At 40.9% G+C, this 18,396-nt stretch overlaps 2 protein-coding genes across 2 annotated transcripts; both read left to right on the forward strand.

The window, feature by feature from the left end:
- The first annotated feature begins 153 nt into the window (after positions 1 to 153).
- LOC109468832 (protein zwilch homolog) lies at positions 154 to 13,131 on the forward strand. Its single transcript, XM_019767172.1, has 16 exons — positions 154 to 337; positions 772 to 919; positions 1,337 to 1,503; positions 2,709 to 2,899; positions 3,148 to 3,233; positions 3,637 to 3,789; positions 4,063 to 4,134; positions 4,511 to 4,604; positions 8,019 to 8,056; positions 8,519 to 8,621; positions 8,940 to 9,019; positions 9,618 to 9,774; positions 10,193 to 10,358; positions 11,102 to 11,200; positions 11,869 to 11,987; positions 12,533 to 13,131. Exons 1-16 carry the CDS (start codon positions 249 to 251, stop codon positions 12,613 to 12,615), a joined length of 1,845 nt encoding a protein of 614 aa, XP_019622731.1. The 5' UTR covers positions 154 to 248; the 3' UTR covers positions 12,616 to 13,131.
- On the forward strand, positions 4,644 to 6,627 carry LOC109468858 (tripartite motif-containing protein 2-like). Its single transcript, XM_019767219.1, has one exon. The coding sequence runs from the start codon at positions 5,170 to 5,172 to the stop codon at positions 6,223 to 6,225; it is 1,056 nt and encodes a 351-aa protein (XP_019622778.1). The 5' UTR covers positions 4,644 to 5,169; the 3' UTR covers positions 6,226 to 6,627.
- Positions 13,132 to 18,396: the final 5,265 nt, after the last annotated feature.

Below are 18,396 nucleotides of genomic sequence, written 5' to 3' on the forward strand. Positions count from 1 at the left end.
AAAGTCAAATATAACGTCATAAAATACACAAAATATACAAATTATATCAGTTTTCTTACATTTGCCATTGTTTATGAGACAAACTTTGGAATAATATTGAAATGCTCTCCTTGATAATTTTACTAGTACCCCATTCTGTAATGGTTCGTTCCGAAATCTAAAAACTAGCGCGGCAAGTTCGAATCGTCGTTCCAACTTCCGGAAGTTTTTTTGACGTTTCGAATCCTGCAAAAAGCGAGTTTTCAGCCATGCCCGCCGCAGTCATGGTTCCAATGATACCCGAGGAAGAAAACCAGGTAGAGACGGACAAATGCGACCTGGAGACACTACTGCAAAGGTTCGTGAGTGAATGTTTACGACAAAAATTATGGTCGAGGTTTTTGGTATACCACCCCCCTCCCCACATGCATATCTAGCTCTACAATCTACTACATGTGTCGTCAAATTTTGGATACTGTATCCTGCCGTAATAATTCACTATATACAAGTCTATCATCTTCTATACCAGCATTTCTGTCAAATTGTAGATACGTTGTAGTTCAAATTTCAATTGTAGTACAATTATTATTGTGCATGGAGGTAGAAAAAGAGACATAGCTACTAGATCAGAATGTTTTTCTTGTAAATTATATGACAAGAAGGTCCGGTTAGTTTGTGACATGACAGCATTGAAGCAAAACTTTCTTGTCAAACTCAAAACATTATTTAAAGAAAGTATACAAGTTCAGTGTACGAACTGGTACAAAATCTCAATATTTTGCTTCTCTTCAGGTTGAAATGTGGTAAAAGTGGAGACTCAGAACTTTTCAAGGAGGAGTTTCGGATCCAGCTGCTGCCGCAATCCCAGCATCCTCTCTGCAACATGGTGGACAGAAAGGCGCAGAATGACTCCATCTATCTGCTGCAGAGGGAACTGCAGGTATGTCTTTTTCAACTGCTGAAATCTGAATTGCAGAACAAGTACAAAATCATAATCTGTATAGCCGGTATAACTGCCCTTGGCAGGCACGCGGCGCGGCGGCAGCTAGCTATATCACACAGAGCAACCTGTGACACCAAATCTTTGCACATTTAAGTTGCAGGAGTTGTTTAAAGCTTTCTAATCATGATGCCCCAACTGATCTTGGTGGCAAATACTGAAATAGCTCCACTCTACAAATAGTTCTTGGAAAGTTTTTGAAGACCTCAATTCTTGGTTGATAACTCTGGTACTTGAAGGCATGACTGTTTCTTGTTCTTTTTTGGGCTGGTATCAGATACTGAGGGGTATCTAAGTGACTTATCTGATACCAGCTCAAAAAAGAACAAGAGTGGTATGAATATGATATTTCTCCAGGTTCCACTAGAACAGTTGACCAGTGAGAGTCTGGATGGAGTGCTGGATGTAGACAGCCTTGCAGGGAGGGTAGAGACAGACGGGGAAGACAGCACAAGAGATGACAGCATGGAGGACACACCAAAGATAGTGGCAGAGCTGCATCCTGTGTCTGTCAAAGAGGCCAGGTAAAGTCACTCGGGGCATTTTCGTTGTTCCACCAAAAAACAGTTACTCAAGCAACTGGATATGTTTCTGGAAATGGTCAGACGTTTCAGGTAGTATCCACTAGCTTTCGGCAGTGACACCAGGAAAAATTTGCTCCAGTTACTGTTTTTTGGCATATCTTATTACATGGATGTTGAAACCTTCTTAAAAACATATTTTTGTTGTTGTCTTTAAGTTAAGTATAATCCAAGCCCTCTGGGTTTATTGCATTGTTTGTAAACTTGGCTCAAAATATTTTTTTTGGTCTATAGAGTCCATTCCGCGTCACCGAGTGGGTTTTTTCTCCATGTTTCTAATACGTTTGAATTATTTAGAAGAAAAGAATACCCCAGTAACAAAAGTTCTAAATTTTTCAAAAATTTGAAAATGAAAATTTGAATATATTTGAATTCATTTATATATTTCTGAAACATTTTGAATGTGACTGTACAAAGATCTCTTTCTTTAGAATAAATTTGAACTACCCATGTGTTTCTTTCACAATTCGAAATATTTAGAACTATTTCAAACAAATAACCAAATGGTAGATGTGGGTAATTGCCCCCATAAAAGTAGGTGCTAATCCTACTCTTCTGTATTCTTCTGTATATTTTTAGATTTCACTGCTGGACACTGGTGGCTCTTTTGTGTAAGGCATCAATGCCTGACACTCAGGCAGTCTGCCCTGTACTTCACAGGGATGTGTGAATTACTTCCTTCCCATCCCACTGACCTATTTACAAAATGTTAGAAATAATTCGAAATAATGGTAAAAAATGGTAGAGTGCTGTTAGATCTAGAAATATTTAGAAACTATTGGAAATGTCATAATCCACATCAGGAATATTTCAAACGTTTTAGAAAACCAGGGAATTATTTAGAATATTGACAAGATGTTCAAAATATTTCCAAATTATGAAATTTCTTAGACAGAAAATTACAAAGAATTCAAAACATTTCTAAATAATGACAATAACAACCCACTCGGTGACGCGGAATTGACTCTAACTATAAGATCAAAAATGAGATTTCCTAGCATATAGAAATCTGCAAGCTTATTTTTTTTTACTGCATTTTTAAAGTTTCTAAGAACGGCAAACAGGAGAATGGCACTATCACATTCTCAGTATGAGGTATGAACTGAGTTCAAAATTTTACTGGATATTAAACAACCATTTCTCCACAGGTACTTCCTATCCCTGTACGCCATGGCCCACAACCCAGCAGTTGCCGACGCCCAGCCTGCAGTTTTCCCACTGTGGGTGAAGGTAGAAGTGCTATCCAGCAGGGAAAGGGTCTGCTACATGGGCAGTGAACTGCACACCAACAGGAGGGGACAAGTGACTGGGATGTCAACTTATACTGTCACTGCAAAAGGTGAACAACAGTTACTTAACAGTCTATTATGGAGGCTTTAAAAAAATACAATGTACTCTTTGTCCCTTTTTTCTTCCAACTGTATCAATCAAAAGTCTTTTTGTCTTTTATGCTAAGTTGCAAACAAATGTCAAAAGTTTTCTTCCTTGTAAAGTTGAGTGGTATTTCGAGCAATGTTGGGCAACTATACTAAATTAGTTTATCATCTGAAGAGTGATGAAAAACAATAACATATTGCTTCCCCCCAGGACCTTTCCCCACTCCAGCCAACCTTCCCACACTGGAAGCACTACAGAAGAAACACCGGGCTACGGTCTTTCCTCCCAACAACAATGTAAGTCACTTAGCAATACTGTAGCCATCACTTTATAAAGTGTCAGGGCTTACAATCAGTGTCACTTAAGTATCAGGGTCTTTCCTCCCAATAACAATGTAAGTCAGTCTACAGTACTTCAACTATCACTGAATTGTCAGAGCTTACAATGGAAGTCAGTCAGTGTTACTTAAGTTTCAGGATCTTTCCTCCTAAATATGTGAGTCTTTTTCACAGTTCTAGTTATGTATTCCAACTTGAATTTTGCTGGTGAGAATTCTTGTCACCAAACAACACACAAAAGAGTTAGCTTTTATTAACTGACATATTGTAACAAAGAAATCATTGTTGTGATATGACTGTGCTCTAACATGGCTCCTGGGTGTTGGGTTACTCGTCACCATGACAACGCTGTGATTGACAGGTCGTCAACCGAGGCTTCGTGCAGTACGACGTATTCGGCACGGGTTCCCAGGATGCCGCGGGAGAGCGCCAGACCAGCGTTCTGATCGAATGTGGCTGGAAAGACGTGACCTCTGTCCTTCAGCTGCCGCCCTACAACTCCGACACTGTCATGGTGGGTATCACACTGGAGTTTTGTTGGTATCACACTGGAGTTTTGTTGGTATCACATTGTAGCTCATAGTGTGTTCACTTATTCCTGTCTAAACCTTTTGCAACAAATTTTTTAAAATAAAATATTGAAGATTAGACAATCCAGACAAGAAAACAGTTAGTCAAGCAAGTCTGGATAGATTTTGAAAACTGTCAGATGTTTCAAGTAGCATCCACTACTTTTCTTCAGTGACTTTGTCTTTTTTTACTTTCTCATGAAACTGTCTTCCCCCAGCACATCCGGGCAGTACCAGGCGACATGAAGAGCGCCGCCTACAGTATCTACAGGGAACTGCAGACCCTGACTGTGAGTCCCTTTCTTGTTGACAAATCCATATACATTGATCCATGCTGACAAAATGCTTTTTTTTAATCCATGAGAAGTCCAATAATAAAGCTAGCACATTTTTTAAAAATCCCATGCTGCTGTCTTAATCTAATCCTATCTTTGCTAGAATTTATCATCTACTGTGAAATACTACGCCAAAAAACACTAAAGCAACTGGACATGATTTTGGAAACAGTCAGAGTCAGACGTTTCCACTAGCTTTCGTCAGTGACACTGGAGAGTTGTCAGAAAAGCAGGTTTATAAGTACAAACTATATTGATTGATATACATTTGTACCATGAGATTTTTGTCATTTTGCTGTTTCCTGAAGTATTTTGTCCGTTCCTTCTGCAGGGTTTTGTGGAAGGGTTACAGACAGGAGAAGTTTTGTGGTGTCAGGAAGAGAATGCCGTTCCTCTTACTACAACTGTCAGGAGCTTTATAGAAGGTAATGTACAGGAGTAATACTTCTGTGTGGATACCTGCACTAAACTTACCTGCACTATCAGTAGTAGAAGTACTTTTTTTAATGTTCTGCAATATTCCAGACAAGTCAAAATTTTGTTCTGCAAATTTGAAACACTTTCTGCAAATACACAAGCCTCCATACTACAACCTTCTCAATTTAATAATGCAAAATTGCAGATTGTAGAAATTTTCTTCTGCGTTATTGTAAATATCTCTGCAAAATGCAGAATGCAGATGGGATTTCTAACACTGAACCATCATCACCTGCAACACTCAGAATTTAGGAGGTACAACAATGAAAACTGATCAGAAACTATTGCCATCATTTCTTTCACGCTTCTAATCATTCTGACTGGTTTTGATATCTCTTTGTTTTGCACAAGAACTCTTGTGTGTTATGCAGCATCTGCTTGGAGCTGTTCACTTAGGTGCAGCTTAGTCAGGTTTGAAACCTGATCTGAGTAAGTGAGACAATACCATTCCTATAGCCACCCAGGTGGAACTGTAACCTTAGTAGGGTACATGTACAGGCGAGGACAACAACCATGGCGGCTGCACCGTCCACTTTGGGAGACCAAATCCGTGAAGAACTGTCCTGCAGCATCTGCCTGGAGCTGTTCACCAGGCCCAAGGTGCTGCCCTGTCAGCACACCTTCTGTCAGGACTGTCTAAAGGACCTAGCAAGGAAGAAAGCACGTTTCCAGTGCCCAAACTGCCGCCGTAGGGTCAAGATACCAGCCCAGGGGGTCACAGGTTTGCCAGACAACCATCTGGTGGGTAGTCTGTGTGACAGAATTTCCAACCAGCCAGCAGTTTCCACAGAAGAACAGGGGAACAGTGAAGTAGACGTTTCAGAGGAACAGGCTGGAAACAATTGTGACAAACACCCCTCTGAAAAACTGAGAGTCTACTGTAAACAATGCCTGGTGCCGGTTTGTGACGAATGTCTGGATCAAGACCATGCAGGCCATACCACCATGTCCCTCAAAAAGGCCATGGAAGAAAGAAGTGCCTCAATTAAGACCTCAGTAGATCAGGGCAAGAATGTGCTTGAGAGCTATCTCGCTTTCTTGAGAGATCTTAGAAATAAGGAGAAAGAAGCCACCGAGAGAAAAGAGGAGACGGTTAACAACATTACTCAAAAATTTGATCAAAAGGTTCAGAAGCTCACAAGGAGTAAGGACATGCTACTGAAAGAGGTTGAAGAGGACCACAGCCGAGTCTTGGAGACGATTCAGAAAAGTAGAGACGAAGTTCTTGAGGAGGTAGCTGAGCTGTCAACAGCTTGTGAAAGTGCTGAAGAAGCCATCGACAGCAGAAATAGCAAATGTCTCATCCAAGAGACCAGCCTGAAACAGATTGTTAAAAACCATATTGGGAAAGACGCGCCAACTCCTGTACAAATCGACCGCATTGTTTTTGTTCCCAATATTGTATATCCTAAGGTTGGAAACTTAACAACTTGGGCAGTAATGAGAGATCACCTTTTCTTGTCTGTTGCATGCCTTCATGTCGGGTATAACCTCTATGGGTATGATGGTTTTCTGCGAGGGTGTGTGTTTACAATTTTCCATTTTTTGTATGATCTGGCCATAGTATAGAGCGGCTGTAGGGGAGAAGATAGGCCATAAGCTGAACAGTTTTATAAATACTCACCTACAGTCTGCATTTTGCAGACATTTTCAATATTGCAGGAGAAAAAGAAACCTGCAATTTTACAGACTGAATTTTACAGGCTTAGGGGTTCAGTGGTTGTGTTTGCTACTGACTCACTAGTAATTTTCCATGACATGTATTTTTCAAATTACGATGTACATGACAAAAAATATGCAATTTTGGATATCTCATATCTGCACTAAAATTACCTGCACCAGACACATTTTACACCTTAGAAGTTAGGAAGTACAACAATGAAAACTGATCAGAAACCTTTGCCATCATTTCAGTCACACTTCATTCTGAGTACTAGTACACTGTTAGCCTTTTGTTACTGGTATAACATACATTTCTATTTCTTACATTTATGACGATTATCACTGTTGATTTTTTTTCTTTTCTCCATATTTATCTTGAATACTGTAAATCACGTTTTTTTGGTATTTCAAAACTTTTATTTCGATAGTTACGTCTGAATTGCGTAAGTACATGTATTTACAATTCTTCCTTGTGCTCATTTTCTAATACACAAAATTGTAGGTGTTTACAGTTTATCAATTGTCCTCATCAGTAATTCTTAATTTTTATATACTAGACATTGACATCTCTTAACAATAACAAAATTAGTTACATACTAATTCACGGTTTTCATTGTCCCTTCTGTATAGCAAACTTATTAGAAATAAATAATTTGCCAACATTTTTCTTTTGTTTGCATCTGCTTCCACCACAAACAAACACCTCAATTTATCTTGCTGCCGCAAACATAAATTAAAAGTGATTTACATTATGTACACTATGTTGTTCTGTTCGGAAAAGTACAGTGATAAGAGTCACAGTGGCCTTGAAATCACAGTCTTTTGACTAGTATTGGGGTGCACCAATCAGTCAACCATTGTGAGTGGATCATTTACAAACTCTTATTGTCAAGCTGCAATTAAATAAGACAAATTGAAACACCATTGTATTGAACATGCAGTAAACAACATTGTTAAAACCTGGGCTTTGAAAGCTTGAATTTTATCATGATCATACTTATACAATGTAGTAAGGGCAATCTCCATTGTTGGAATTTGAAAACTCCAGATTTCCAGCATCATGACAGATGCAGATAGATATGGTGGAATTCAGAGGATATTTTGCTTGCAGCACAGATGTTGATGTGACATGTGGAACATGATTATAAAAAGACTGGAAACTGTGCAGTGCCTACAAAATGTTGAATATTGTGTACATTGTACTCTTATCTAGTGTGCTGTTTGATATCAGTTGTATGTCTAGACGCAATGTGTTGATATTGCTGTGAGTCTTGACAAAACAATAAACTGTCAATGTTAAATCACTTCTCTCCTTTCTTGTTTTTGTACACAAGTCTATATCTGTATGACTGGTATAACTCTAGCTTCACAGTACATGAAATCACTTGTCATAGAATACCTCTGTGGTTTAAAAAATACTATAAGATGTATCTGGCCAGTGATCAGTACTAACCCATTGAGGCCATAGAGAGGGAATAACAGTATTAAACACCTCAATCTGGAATTAATGTAAAGGAAACCCTGCCAATTCTAAAGAAAACAGGCATCTCAATTTAAAAATTTAGGATATATGAAGAATGGAATTTAGGCGATTGCCTGTCAGGTATGACAAGTAAACAGAAGATTCTTGAAAGTGAAAAATTGCTTCTTGTTACTTCTCTGTACATGTTTTTTTTTTTCTTATATTCCCATTTCTCCAGAGTTCACAGACCTGCATGTGAAGAAACCAGCCCTGCAGGTATAAGACTAACTGTGGCTTAATTTTTTTTTTAATTGTTTGAGTTTGAGTCAGTTTTACATTTATTATTCACAAGACTATTTCACACCTTCATATTCAAGTAAGTGACAAATACTGATTTGGCAAAAATCGCCTGTAACAGTGCTTAGAATAACTGACTAAGATTGCTTAAGAAAAAAAATTGCAAGATGGTCAATAAATAAATGCAGGTGCTTGATATTATTAGCCTGAGTGTCAGCCTTGTTAACGGATCTTGGGGAGTGGACGAAAGCTAACACGCTTAGCCTGGGTAACATCCGGATTTTCGCTGCGCTTTCGAGCGTTGCGCAGCGAAAATCCGGATGGTACCCAGGCTAAACAAGGCTGACACTCAGGCTGTGATATTATGATTTGAATTGCAGAAATAAGAAATGAAGTACTGCTAGTGCTACATGTTTCCATGTGTAATTATTGTTTGTCCAGAAAGTACAGAATGAGTCTGACATCAACTCCCCGATGCACTCCATGCTGCTGCCTCCTAGGAAGGACCTGGACTTCACCGAGGCACTTTGGGAAAAACTCTTGGGTAAGCTCTGGGGAAAAGTACTGGAAAGTCTTTTACAGTGTTCAAGTTAAGTTCTTCCAAGGAAATTCAAATTCGTTGTTAAAAGACAAGCATGCAACGTCTTTGAGAAATTCAGCCAGGAACGGCCATTTTAATTTTTATTGTACAATTGTACTGTAGTGTAGCTCTAGTGTGCACTGTACAGTGATCAAAACCTATGACTTAACTTTATTTTGAGGCTTTAACTTTTCAGTCTTCTGGTATTTAGAAGTTCAGGACCTTTATCTGTATATAGTTCTACTATTTGAAGTTAAACACCCTGTATATATATTCTTGCAGGCTGCAGTGGATACCAGGAGTTGGTGGACTGTTTACAGCTGGTGTTGGCAGCTCTGCAACAGGGAAAGATTCAGCCTATGGTAAGGGGGAGAAGCTTACATAGTCTACTGTCTGACACCTCCATGTCCCTAGCCCTATGTCAGTGGCCTGGTTACCACACCTATAAATAGTATTATAGCTCCCAAGTCGTACATCCTCTCCACAAATAGTAGGACTCGGGAGCTACATCCTCTCCACAAATACATAGGTTTGGTAACCAGGCTACTATGTCAGGACATTGTAACTAATAGGGGTGTCCAAACATAGAGGCATTGGAACATTCAGATTTTTATGTCCAATGACATAGCAGGTACACAAATAAAAAAATCAATACTACCTGAAATGCGTCATTGATCACAAAGCAGACATAGGTGTTAAAAATTCAAGTACTTTACACATCATAATACATTATAAAATAGAATCCTCACAGTCAGAATAATCTCAAATAAACATTGATGAAGCGCTTTTTCCCCCAAGGGAGGGCATGTATTGGTTTGGGTGCAATTTCTTTCCTTAGTAACTCTGATATATGTCAAGCTCTCCAGTAAGCATTTTAAGGGCTTGTGTGTAGGTTTCTAGGATGAAACAAGTTGTTGATGTATTTGTTTGTTTGTTGATGTATTTGTTTGTGTTTACCAGGTTCACCGTAGTAACCAGAGCGAGCTGGCGTGCCTGGTGCGTGAGTCGTTCAAGGGCACGATGCGTCCTCCCGACCTTGACGGTTCCCTGCCTGTCCGACTCCTCGCAGAGATTGGCATAGAGAAGATGAAGAGGGACTACACTCACTTCTTCATTGGTACACAAAAAAAAACAGTTACTCAAGCAACTGGATATGATTTTGGAAACGGTCAGACGTTTCAGGTAGCAACCACTACCTTTCGCCAATGACACTGGAGAGTTGTCTTCACTCTTTTGCATGTCAATCAATAGTGAGTTCATAATTATAAACCTGCTTTTCTGACAACTCTCCAGTGTCACTGAAAGGTAGTGGATACTACCTGAAACGTCTGACCGTTCCCAAAATCATATCCAGTTGCTTGAGTAACTGCTTTTTGGATGTCTAACTTTCACCAATGTATTCTTCATTGGTAATTTCGGAAATAGAGACAAGCAGATTATATTTTTGCTTTATGTGTATTTTGTAAATGTAGGTGTAGGGATATACTGTATTTAATTTTTGGTTTTCATCTTTTTCTCCTCCCCGACCTTCCCAGCTGAGGAACTAACGACCTTGAGCCAGCTGTCGGCCTACTTGAAGACAGACGCAAGTCTTGAAGACAACCTTGCCTTACTGCACAAGCTTCACGTGATCTTAGAGATGGTGGCAGCCTGTAAGGCTTTCCTCAACCTCCCTCACGAAAACCTGAGGACACTGTTAGGGTAAGGACATGGGGGAGGGGGGTGACCTTGAGATAGAACACTTAGGGTTAGGACAGTGGGGGAGGGGGCATCCTTGCCGTGATCTTAGAGATGGTGGCGGCCTGTAAGGCTTTCCTTAACCTCCCTCACAAAAACCTGAGGACACTGTTAGGGTAAGGACATGGGGAGGGAGGGTGACCTTGAGATAGAACATTAGGGTTAGGACATGGGGAAGGGGGGCAACCTTGCCTTACTGCACAAGCTTCATGTGATCTTAGAGATGGTGGCAGGCTGTAAGACTTTCCTCAACCTTCCTCACGAGAACCTTAGGACACTGCTAGGGTAAGGACATGGGGGAGGGGGGAGTCCTTGAGATAGAACCTTAGAGGGCCTTAGAGGACACGGGGGAGGGGGGTAATCTTGCCTTGCTGCACAAACTTCATGTGGTCTTAGAGATGGTGGCAGCCTGTAAGGCATTTCTCAACCTCCCTCACGAAAACCTGAGGACACTGTTAGGGTAAGGACACCGAGGAGGGGTGGGGGGGATTTTGTAAGGCTATGGGGGAGGGGGGCGCCCTTGGCATGGTGCACAAACTTTGACATTGTAGTTACTAGAAGAAATAGAACTTAGAAATTTGGAACTTAGAACAAACAAGACTGAGACATACATTCCTACCATGATAGCTTTAGACCATATTGTTTTACCATATATTGTACAATGTATAACCTAACATTATCTCATATTTCCCATGCTCCCCATGTAGAATGGCCCTCCAGCACTATGGTAACCATCATCATGACGACGGCCACACCTTCCGGCTGCCCCTCAGTGCAGGAGCCTGCATCAAGAAAGTCTACGAGAGGTGGGTGGAACTCTCGTCTGGCCTCCCTTCTTTTCTTCCCTCCATCCTACATTCAGACCACCTTCCCTCACTCCACATCTACTGCTTATACTCCGATCCCCTTGTCTCCTTCATTTTAGCTCTTTTTTCCTACCTACCTATTATCCAAGATTATATAATACCTGTCTTCTGAGTCATCTGTTTTAGTGGAGTTTTTGTGTCAGATAAGAAGTGGTCAACTTTGGCCAGTCCTTTGAGTGACCACCTCCTATAGACAGGTTTGACGGTACTTTTAATTTTTTTTGGTGGGTTTCTTATAGAAGCCAATTTTTCACTTTTATCCAGCCTCCTGTTTCATCATTCCTTAACTCTGAAGCTGTTGTGTCTGATACAAGAAAGGACAGACACTTCTAACTTTTGCCAAAAACAGTTGCTCAAGCAACTGGATATGATTTTGAAGTTACTTTGAACTCCAGTTGCTTGTGAGTAACTGTTTTTGGCGTATCTTATTAGAAGTGTGTCGGTGAAGGATAGACACCCAGGTAATAAGTTATACTTCACCAACGTACTTCTAACTTTGTTTGTTTGTTTGCTGCAGAAGCCAAGCCGCGGTGTGGCGGTTAGAGCAGACATCGGGAGGGAAGGAGGACAGACACTTCTAACTTTGTTTGTTTGTTTGTTTCTTGTAGAAGCCAGGCCGCGGTGTGGCGGTTAGAGCAGACTTCAGGAGGGAAGGATGACCAGGTGACCTCGGTGTGTCAGATCAGCACTCGACCTCCGTATGAACATGCCGTGTGCGCTCTGGAAGGTCGGCAGAACTTTCATCTGGTTTCCATGGTGACAGATGGTTTTCATGTGGCATTAACCCTAATAAGAGCAAACGAAGCAGCCATTTGGCTACCAGTTCTCTATTGGTTATAGAATTATGTACAATGTACATTTTTAGTAGAGAAAAATGTTAAACCTTAGCACACTGAAGTAGCTGTTCGGCTACAAATTCTCTATTGGTTACATGGTAGCCTCCACCAGGCCTTTGTACGGGAATACGGATCGTAGAATTCGGCAAAAAAGAGAGTAAAATTGGCCAAGGGAGTCCGGCCGCGGGGAGGTAGTTTCTTTCCCTCCGCGGCCAGTCAAACCTACAAGGCGGCCAAACTCCCCTGGCAAATATTCTCCTATATATAGCCAGCGTAGTTAGTCTGGTAGAGACTAATTACAGGGTTAGGCAGTCAGATCAACCAAAGATCTGTGCTTTGCTTTGCTTACTTTTAATAAGATTGGAAGGGAATGTTTCTACATTTTCAGTTGCATCTGTCTCCTCTGATTGTTGTTTATTTGAACTTCACATTTCAGACATGACCTTAGGTGACCCCGCGGCAGACACCCAGCCTTACTACCTCACCACAGTTCAGCAGAGCAGGGTCCACTTCACCTGAACACCCCCGGAAACAGAGTGGAACATGCCCATCTCGTGCCTAAGTTCATGATGTAATTGGACCGTACTATTATCATAAGAGGGGTTATGCCCATACATTTTTTAAAGTGTTTCCAGAGTACAGATTTTGAATCATGAAAACTAGATGGGATCTTTAAGTCTAGAAATGGCCATCCAAGACAAATTCTTTTTGCCTTTCAAAAAATCACAAATTTTGGGATGGAATATACATCTATAACATTATTACTACCAAGCTAATGTATATATTATATGTATTATCATATGCAGATTAGAACTTTGTATGCTCATGAATTAGATGATAATGACTTTTGGAAGAAACCGATAAATGTTATATGACATCCGATAAGTATGATAACCAATAAATGTTATATTACATCCGTATTTATCAATTTTTTGTAAACCTGTAACACAATAAAAATGCCTTGCTTCTCTCTATATTGGAACTACATGTATTGACCAGCTAAGCTGTTTGTTAGAATTCAATTATTGTATATGTAAATGTATTACAGTATTAAAGTGGAATTGCAACTGTATTTTTGTTGTTCTTCTTTCATGTTTGGATGAAAAGTGTCTTGACTACTAGTATTATTAGATGGTTCTTGAACAAAAATTGACCCTTTTCTTGGCCAGATTCCATCTTTCTTTAACTGAAGTGGACTTCTGAATAGATAGAGATGCAAAAACATTTCAGTTTCAACCACAGATATAGCATCATCACTAGAAAGCTTTAAACAACTCCTGCAATTAGTTGTGCAAAGATTGAGTGTAACTAGATAGTAATATTAGCGGTTGCTAATATAGACAGGTTTGCGTTGTACATAGTCATTGTAGTGTAACTTACAATATGTTTTTTGTGTGTGCTTTACCTTTTACAGGGTTCCTTCCCATCCTTTTCTAATCCCCACTTACCTTGTAAACAATTTCGTCATCAATATACTAACAAAAGAACAATAGTTACACCCAAAACAAAATTTCACTTCTTTATGACTTCTCTATGCCCCATGACCTTTAACCTTTTGAGGGTCATGCAGGCGTCAACGGCGCCCTCCCCACGCCTTGCCCACCTACCTACCGAACTACCTACCTACCTACCGAACCTACCTACCTACCTACCCTCGCAAATGCAAGGTGATGTTTCTGCACTTCTCAAAAACTGTGCCACCACTACCCTCACTAAAGGTCTCATTCCGGTATTCTTCCGCGTGGGTACTCTCAAGTAGATCGTACTAAAAATTAAATGCGTATATGGATGTGTGTTTATATCCGCCAGAAATTGCATTTTAGCTAAGTCAGTTGGCGTAAACCGCTTGTGATATGAGAGGTTGTTTGTATGTGCTAAAATTAGTGGGTAAGTGTTGACATCCGCGCGACAGGTCGGATGTTTACACGCTGTTGTGATGGGTAATGCGGTCAGGAGGTAGCAGCGCTGGAGGACCTCTGGCGGAGAGTGGCCAAGTGCAGTTTATAAATAAATAAAAAGAGATTGTTGGGTTAGATCTGGTTGGGAATTTTTTGACGTAATGTAGGGCCATTGTGCTCAAAACTGATTGGATAGACTAGATGGCTGTCATTCAAATTATTGGGTTTTGGCCTATGTAAAGTTACGTATTTTGCCATAGGCGGCTATAGTTAACAAAAACTCACGAATGGGACCTTAAAATTGACAACTACCCCCTAGTACAAGTTCAAGTAGCTAAACTCCTGGGGCTCCATATACAAGCTGACCTAAAATGAAACACCCAGGTGGACCACATGGCCAAGAAAGGAAGCCAGAGGCTTCAGTCTTCTTTGAGAAGACTCAAAATCTTTCGGAGTTACTAGAGAAGATCTTGTCACCATATATACAAGTTTTGTCCGACCCACTTGTGAGTACGCTGTCCCAGTTTGGCAACCAGCCATTACACAGTCCCAAAGACGTCAACTGGAAAGAATACAGCGAAGGGCTTTTCGAATCATCCTTGGGCCTGACTACACAACCTATACTGACGCTTGCAACGCGCTATGCCTCATGACACTACAGCAAAGACGTGAACACCTTTGTCAGACATTCGCAAGAAGACTACTACAGTCTGAGTCCTACCGGAATTGGCTACCCCCTTCCGGGGAGACGTCAGTGGTAGAAGAACAAGAAACAGCAGCCTATTGGACACTATTAAAACACGAACTAATCGTTACAGGAATAGTCCCATACCCTATCTTGTAACACTCTTCAACAATAATGCAACCAGTATTTGCAGTTTCGATTCAAATATGTTGTAATGCACATATGTTAAGTTTGGGAGAAGAAATTCATTAGATTTTAATTCCTATGTAAAGATCTTTACCTGACCTGAATTATCACCTTGACCGTATTAGATTTTGACGTATGGTCTCAACCATTGCATGATACGAGAATTCATCAATAATTGGAGATTATTTTCTCATAATATGTTTTTTACAACGGCCCTGACTGGAATGTTTCAATGATTGCTAATATTAAATTTCTAGTCCCCCAAAATAGTTCAACCAGCACTATGCAATGCCGAACTAATATGTTTGAATATACACCATTTATGACAAGTCATCAATAATAATGTATTAATAATAGGCTTATTGAAATCTGTATGCACGATATGTATTTAACCTCTGACAATGTCTACTCAGAGTTTATCTTTTAATCTGTTAATTTGTAGATTGTATTTTATTAATAATTTATGTATTTCTTTAATAATTTGTAACCCATGTATTTGTCGAATTGTTTTAGCAGTGCAATTCAGTGCGGGTTTACACCAAGCACTGCGAAACTGTAATCTTTGAGAAATAAAACCAATCACTACCACTACCTACCTACCGAACGGCCTACCTACCGAACGACCTACCTACCTACCTACCGAACGACCTGCCTACCTACCTACCGAACTACCTACCTACCTAGCCTCGCAAATGCAAGGTGATGTTTCTGCACTTCTCAAAAACTGTGCCACCACTACCCTCACTAAAGGTCTCATTCCGGTATTCTTCCGCGTGGGTACTCTCAAGTAGATCGTACTAAAAATTAAATGCGTATATGGATGTGTGTTTATATCCGCCAGAAATTGCATTTTAGCTAAGTCAGTTGGCGTAAACCGCTTGTGATATGAGAGGTTGTTTGTATGTGCTAAAATTAGTGGGTAAGTGTTGACATCCGCGCGACAGGTCGGATGTTTACACGCTGTTGTGATGGGTAATGCGGTCAGGAGGTAGCAGCGCTGGAGGACCTCTGGCGGAGAGTGGCCAAGTGCAGTTTATAAATAAATAAAAAGAGATTGTTGGGTTAGATCTGGTTGGGAATTTTTTGACGTAATGTAGGGCCATTGTGCTCAAAATTGATTGGATAGACTAGATGGCTGTCATTCAAATTATTGGGTTTTGGCCTATGTAAAGTTACGTATTTTGCCATAGGCGGCTATAGTTAACAAAAACTCACGAATGGGACCTTAAAATTGACAACTACCCCCTAGTACAAGTTCAAGTAGCTAAACTCCTGGGGCTCCATATACAAGCTGACCTAAAATGAAACACCCAGGTGGACCACATGGCCAAGAAAGGAAGCCAGAGGCTTCAGTCTTCTTTGAGAAGACTCAAAATCTTTCGGAGTTACTAGAGAAGATCTTGTCACCATATATACAAGTTTTGTCCGACCCACTTGTGAGTACGCTGTCCCAGTTTGGCAACCAGCCATTACACAGTCCCAAAGACGTCAACTGGAAAAGAATACAGCGAAGGGCTTTTCGAATCATCCTTGGGCCTGACTACACAACCTATACTGACGCTTGCAACACGCTATGCCTCATGACACTACAGCAAAGACGTGAACACCTTTGTCAGACATTCGCAAGAAGACTACTACAGTCTGAGTCCTACCGGAATTGGCTACCCCCCTTCCGGGGAGACGTCAGTGGTAGAAGAACAAGAAACAGCAGCCTATTGGACACTATTAAAACACGAACTAATCGTTACAGGAATAGTCCCATACCCTATCTTGTAACACTCTTCAACAATAATGCAACCAGTATTTGCAGTTTCGATTCAAATATGTTGTAATGCACATATGTTAAGTTTGGGAGAAGAAATTCATTAGATTTTAATTCCTATGTAAAGATCTTTACCTGACCTGAATTATCACCTTGAACGTATTAGATTTTGACGTATGGTCTCAACCATTGCATGATACGAGAATTCATCAATAATTGGAGATTATTTTCTCATAATATGTTTTTTTACAACGGCCCTGACTGGAATGTTTCAATGATTGCTAATATTAAATTTCTAGTCCCCCAAAATAGTTCAACCAGCACTATGCAATGCCGAACTAATATGTTTGAATATACACATTTATGACAAGTCATCAATAATAATGTATTAATAATAGGCTTATTGAAATCTGTATGCACGATATGTATTTAACCTCTGACAATGTCTACTCAGAGTTTATCTTTTAATCTGTTAATTTGTAGATTGTATTTTATTAATAATTTATGTATTTCTTTAATAATTTGTAACCCATGTATTTGTCGAATTGTTTTAGCAGTGCAATTCAGTGCGGGTTTACACCAAGCACTGCGAAACTGTAATCTTTGAGAAATAAAACCAATCACTACCACTACCTACCGAACGACCTACCTACCGAACGACCTACCTACCTACCTACCTACCGAACGACCTACCTACCTAGACGGAGCGGGCCTACCCAAATCAAGTGCGGGCCTACCCAAATCAAGTGCGGGCCTACCCAAATCAAGTGCGGGCCTACCCAAATCAAGTGCGGGCCTACCCAAATCAAGTGCGGGCCTACCCAAATCAAGTGCGGGCCTACCCAAATCAAGTGCGGGCCTACCCAAATCAAGTGCGGGCCTACCAAATCAAGTGCGGGCCTACCCAAATCGAAGTGCGGGCCTACCCAAATCAAGTGCGGGCCTACCCAAATCAAGTGCGGGCCTACCCAAATCAAGTGCGGGCCTACCCAAATCAAGTGCGGGCCTACCCAAATCAAGTGCGGGCCTACCCAAATCAAGTGCGGGCCTACCCAAATCAAGTGCGGGCCTACCCAAATCAAGTGCGGGCCTACCCAAATCAAGTGCGGGCCTACCCAAATCAAGTGCGGGCCTACCCAAATCAAGTGCGGGCCTACCCAAATCAAGTGCGGGCCTACCCAACGACGTACCTACCGAACTACCGAAATTCATGTCACGTGTTCCCTACCCCAAGAGCTACCTACCTACCGAAATTAGCATGTCCAGATCGCGATATATCAAAACCAGAAGTTCTGCTGCAGTACCTAGGAAAGCCGCCAGGGGGCCCAAAATCTAATCATTCCTAGCTCTTATGAAGACCTACCCACCTACCAAGTTTCATGGCAATGCATATTAAGCTTCTTGAGTTATGCTGTTCACAAACAGAGAATATACGGTTCGCCTCGCTTTACCCTCTAGCGGACCAACTCCGGATCCCCTGCACTGGCATGTTTTCTTTTTATCTGGTCAATTTCTACTCTTTCCTGGGGGGCCCGCAAGCCCTTTTCTGTAGAGCATATTCGCCGTTTTAATTCTACGTAATGCGTTATAGCCACTTGGAATTTATCGTAAAGCGTATTAAAAAATCGAGAAGTTTCCGAATTCAGCATAGATCGTTGTCGGGACCCCCCTTGCAGGCCCCCTTTCCTGAGCTGTCTCCTGAAGTCTGGTAGAGGTTATACAGCTAGAACTTAATGTGTAGACTCAGACGTGCCCCTCTGGGCAAAACC

This window comes from Branchiostoma belcheri, unplaced genomic scaffold (assembly GCF_001625305.1).
Source record: "Branchiostoma belcheri isolate BF01 breed outbred unplaced genomic scaffold, Haploidv18h27 scaffold2, whole genome shotgun sequence".
NCBI lineage: Eukaryota > Metazoa > Chordata > Leptocardii > Amphioxiformes > Branchiostomatidae > Branchiostoma > Branchiostoma belcheri.

What these genes read in the sequence shown, in the direction of transcription:
- LOC109468832 (XM_019767172.1), top strand. Translation starts at nt 249, where the DNA reads ATGCCCGCCGCAGTCATGGTTCCAATGATACCCGAGGAAGAAAACCAG. An exon ending in TGAAGAAACCAGCCCTGCAG is followed by an intron (nt 8,057 to 8,518) that starts GTATAAGACTAA and finishes TTGTTTGTCCAG; the next exon opens with AAAGTACAGAATGAGTCTGA. An exon ending in AGGGAAAGATTCAGCCTATG is followed by an intron (nt 9,020 to 9,617) that starts GTAAGGGGGAGA and finishes TGTGTTTACCAG; the next exon opens with GTTCACCGTAGTAACCAGAG.
- LOC109468858 (XM_019767219.1), top strand. Translation starts at nt 5,170, where the DNA reads ATGGCGGCTGCACCGTCCACTTTGGGAGACCAAATCCGTGAAGAACTG.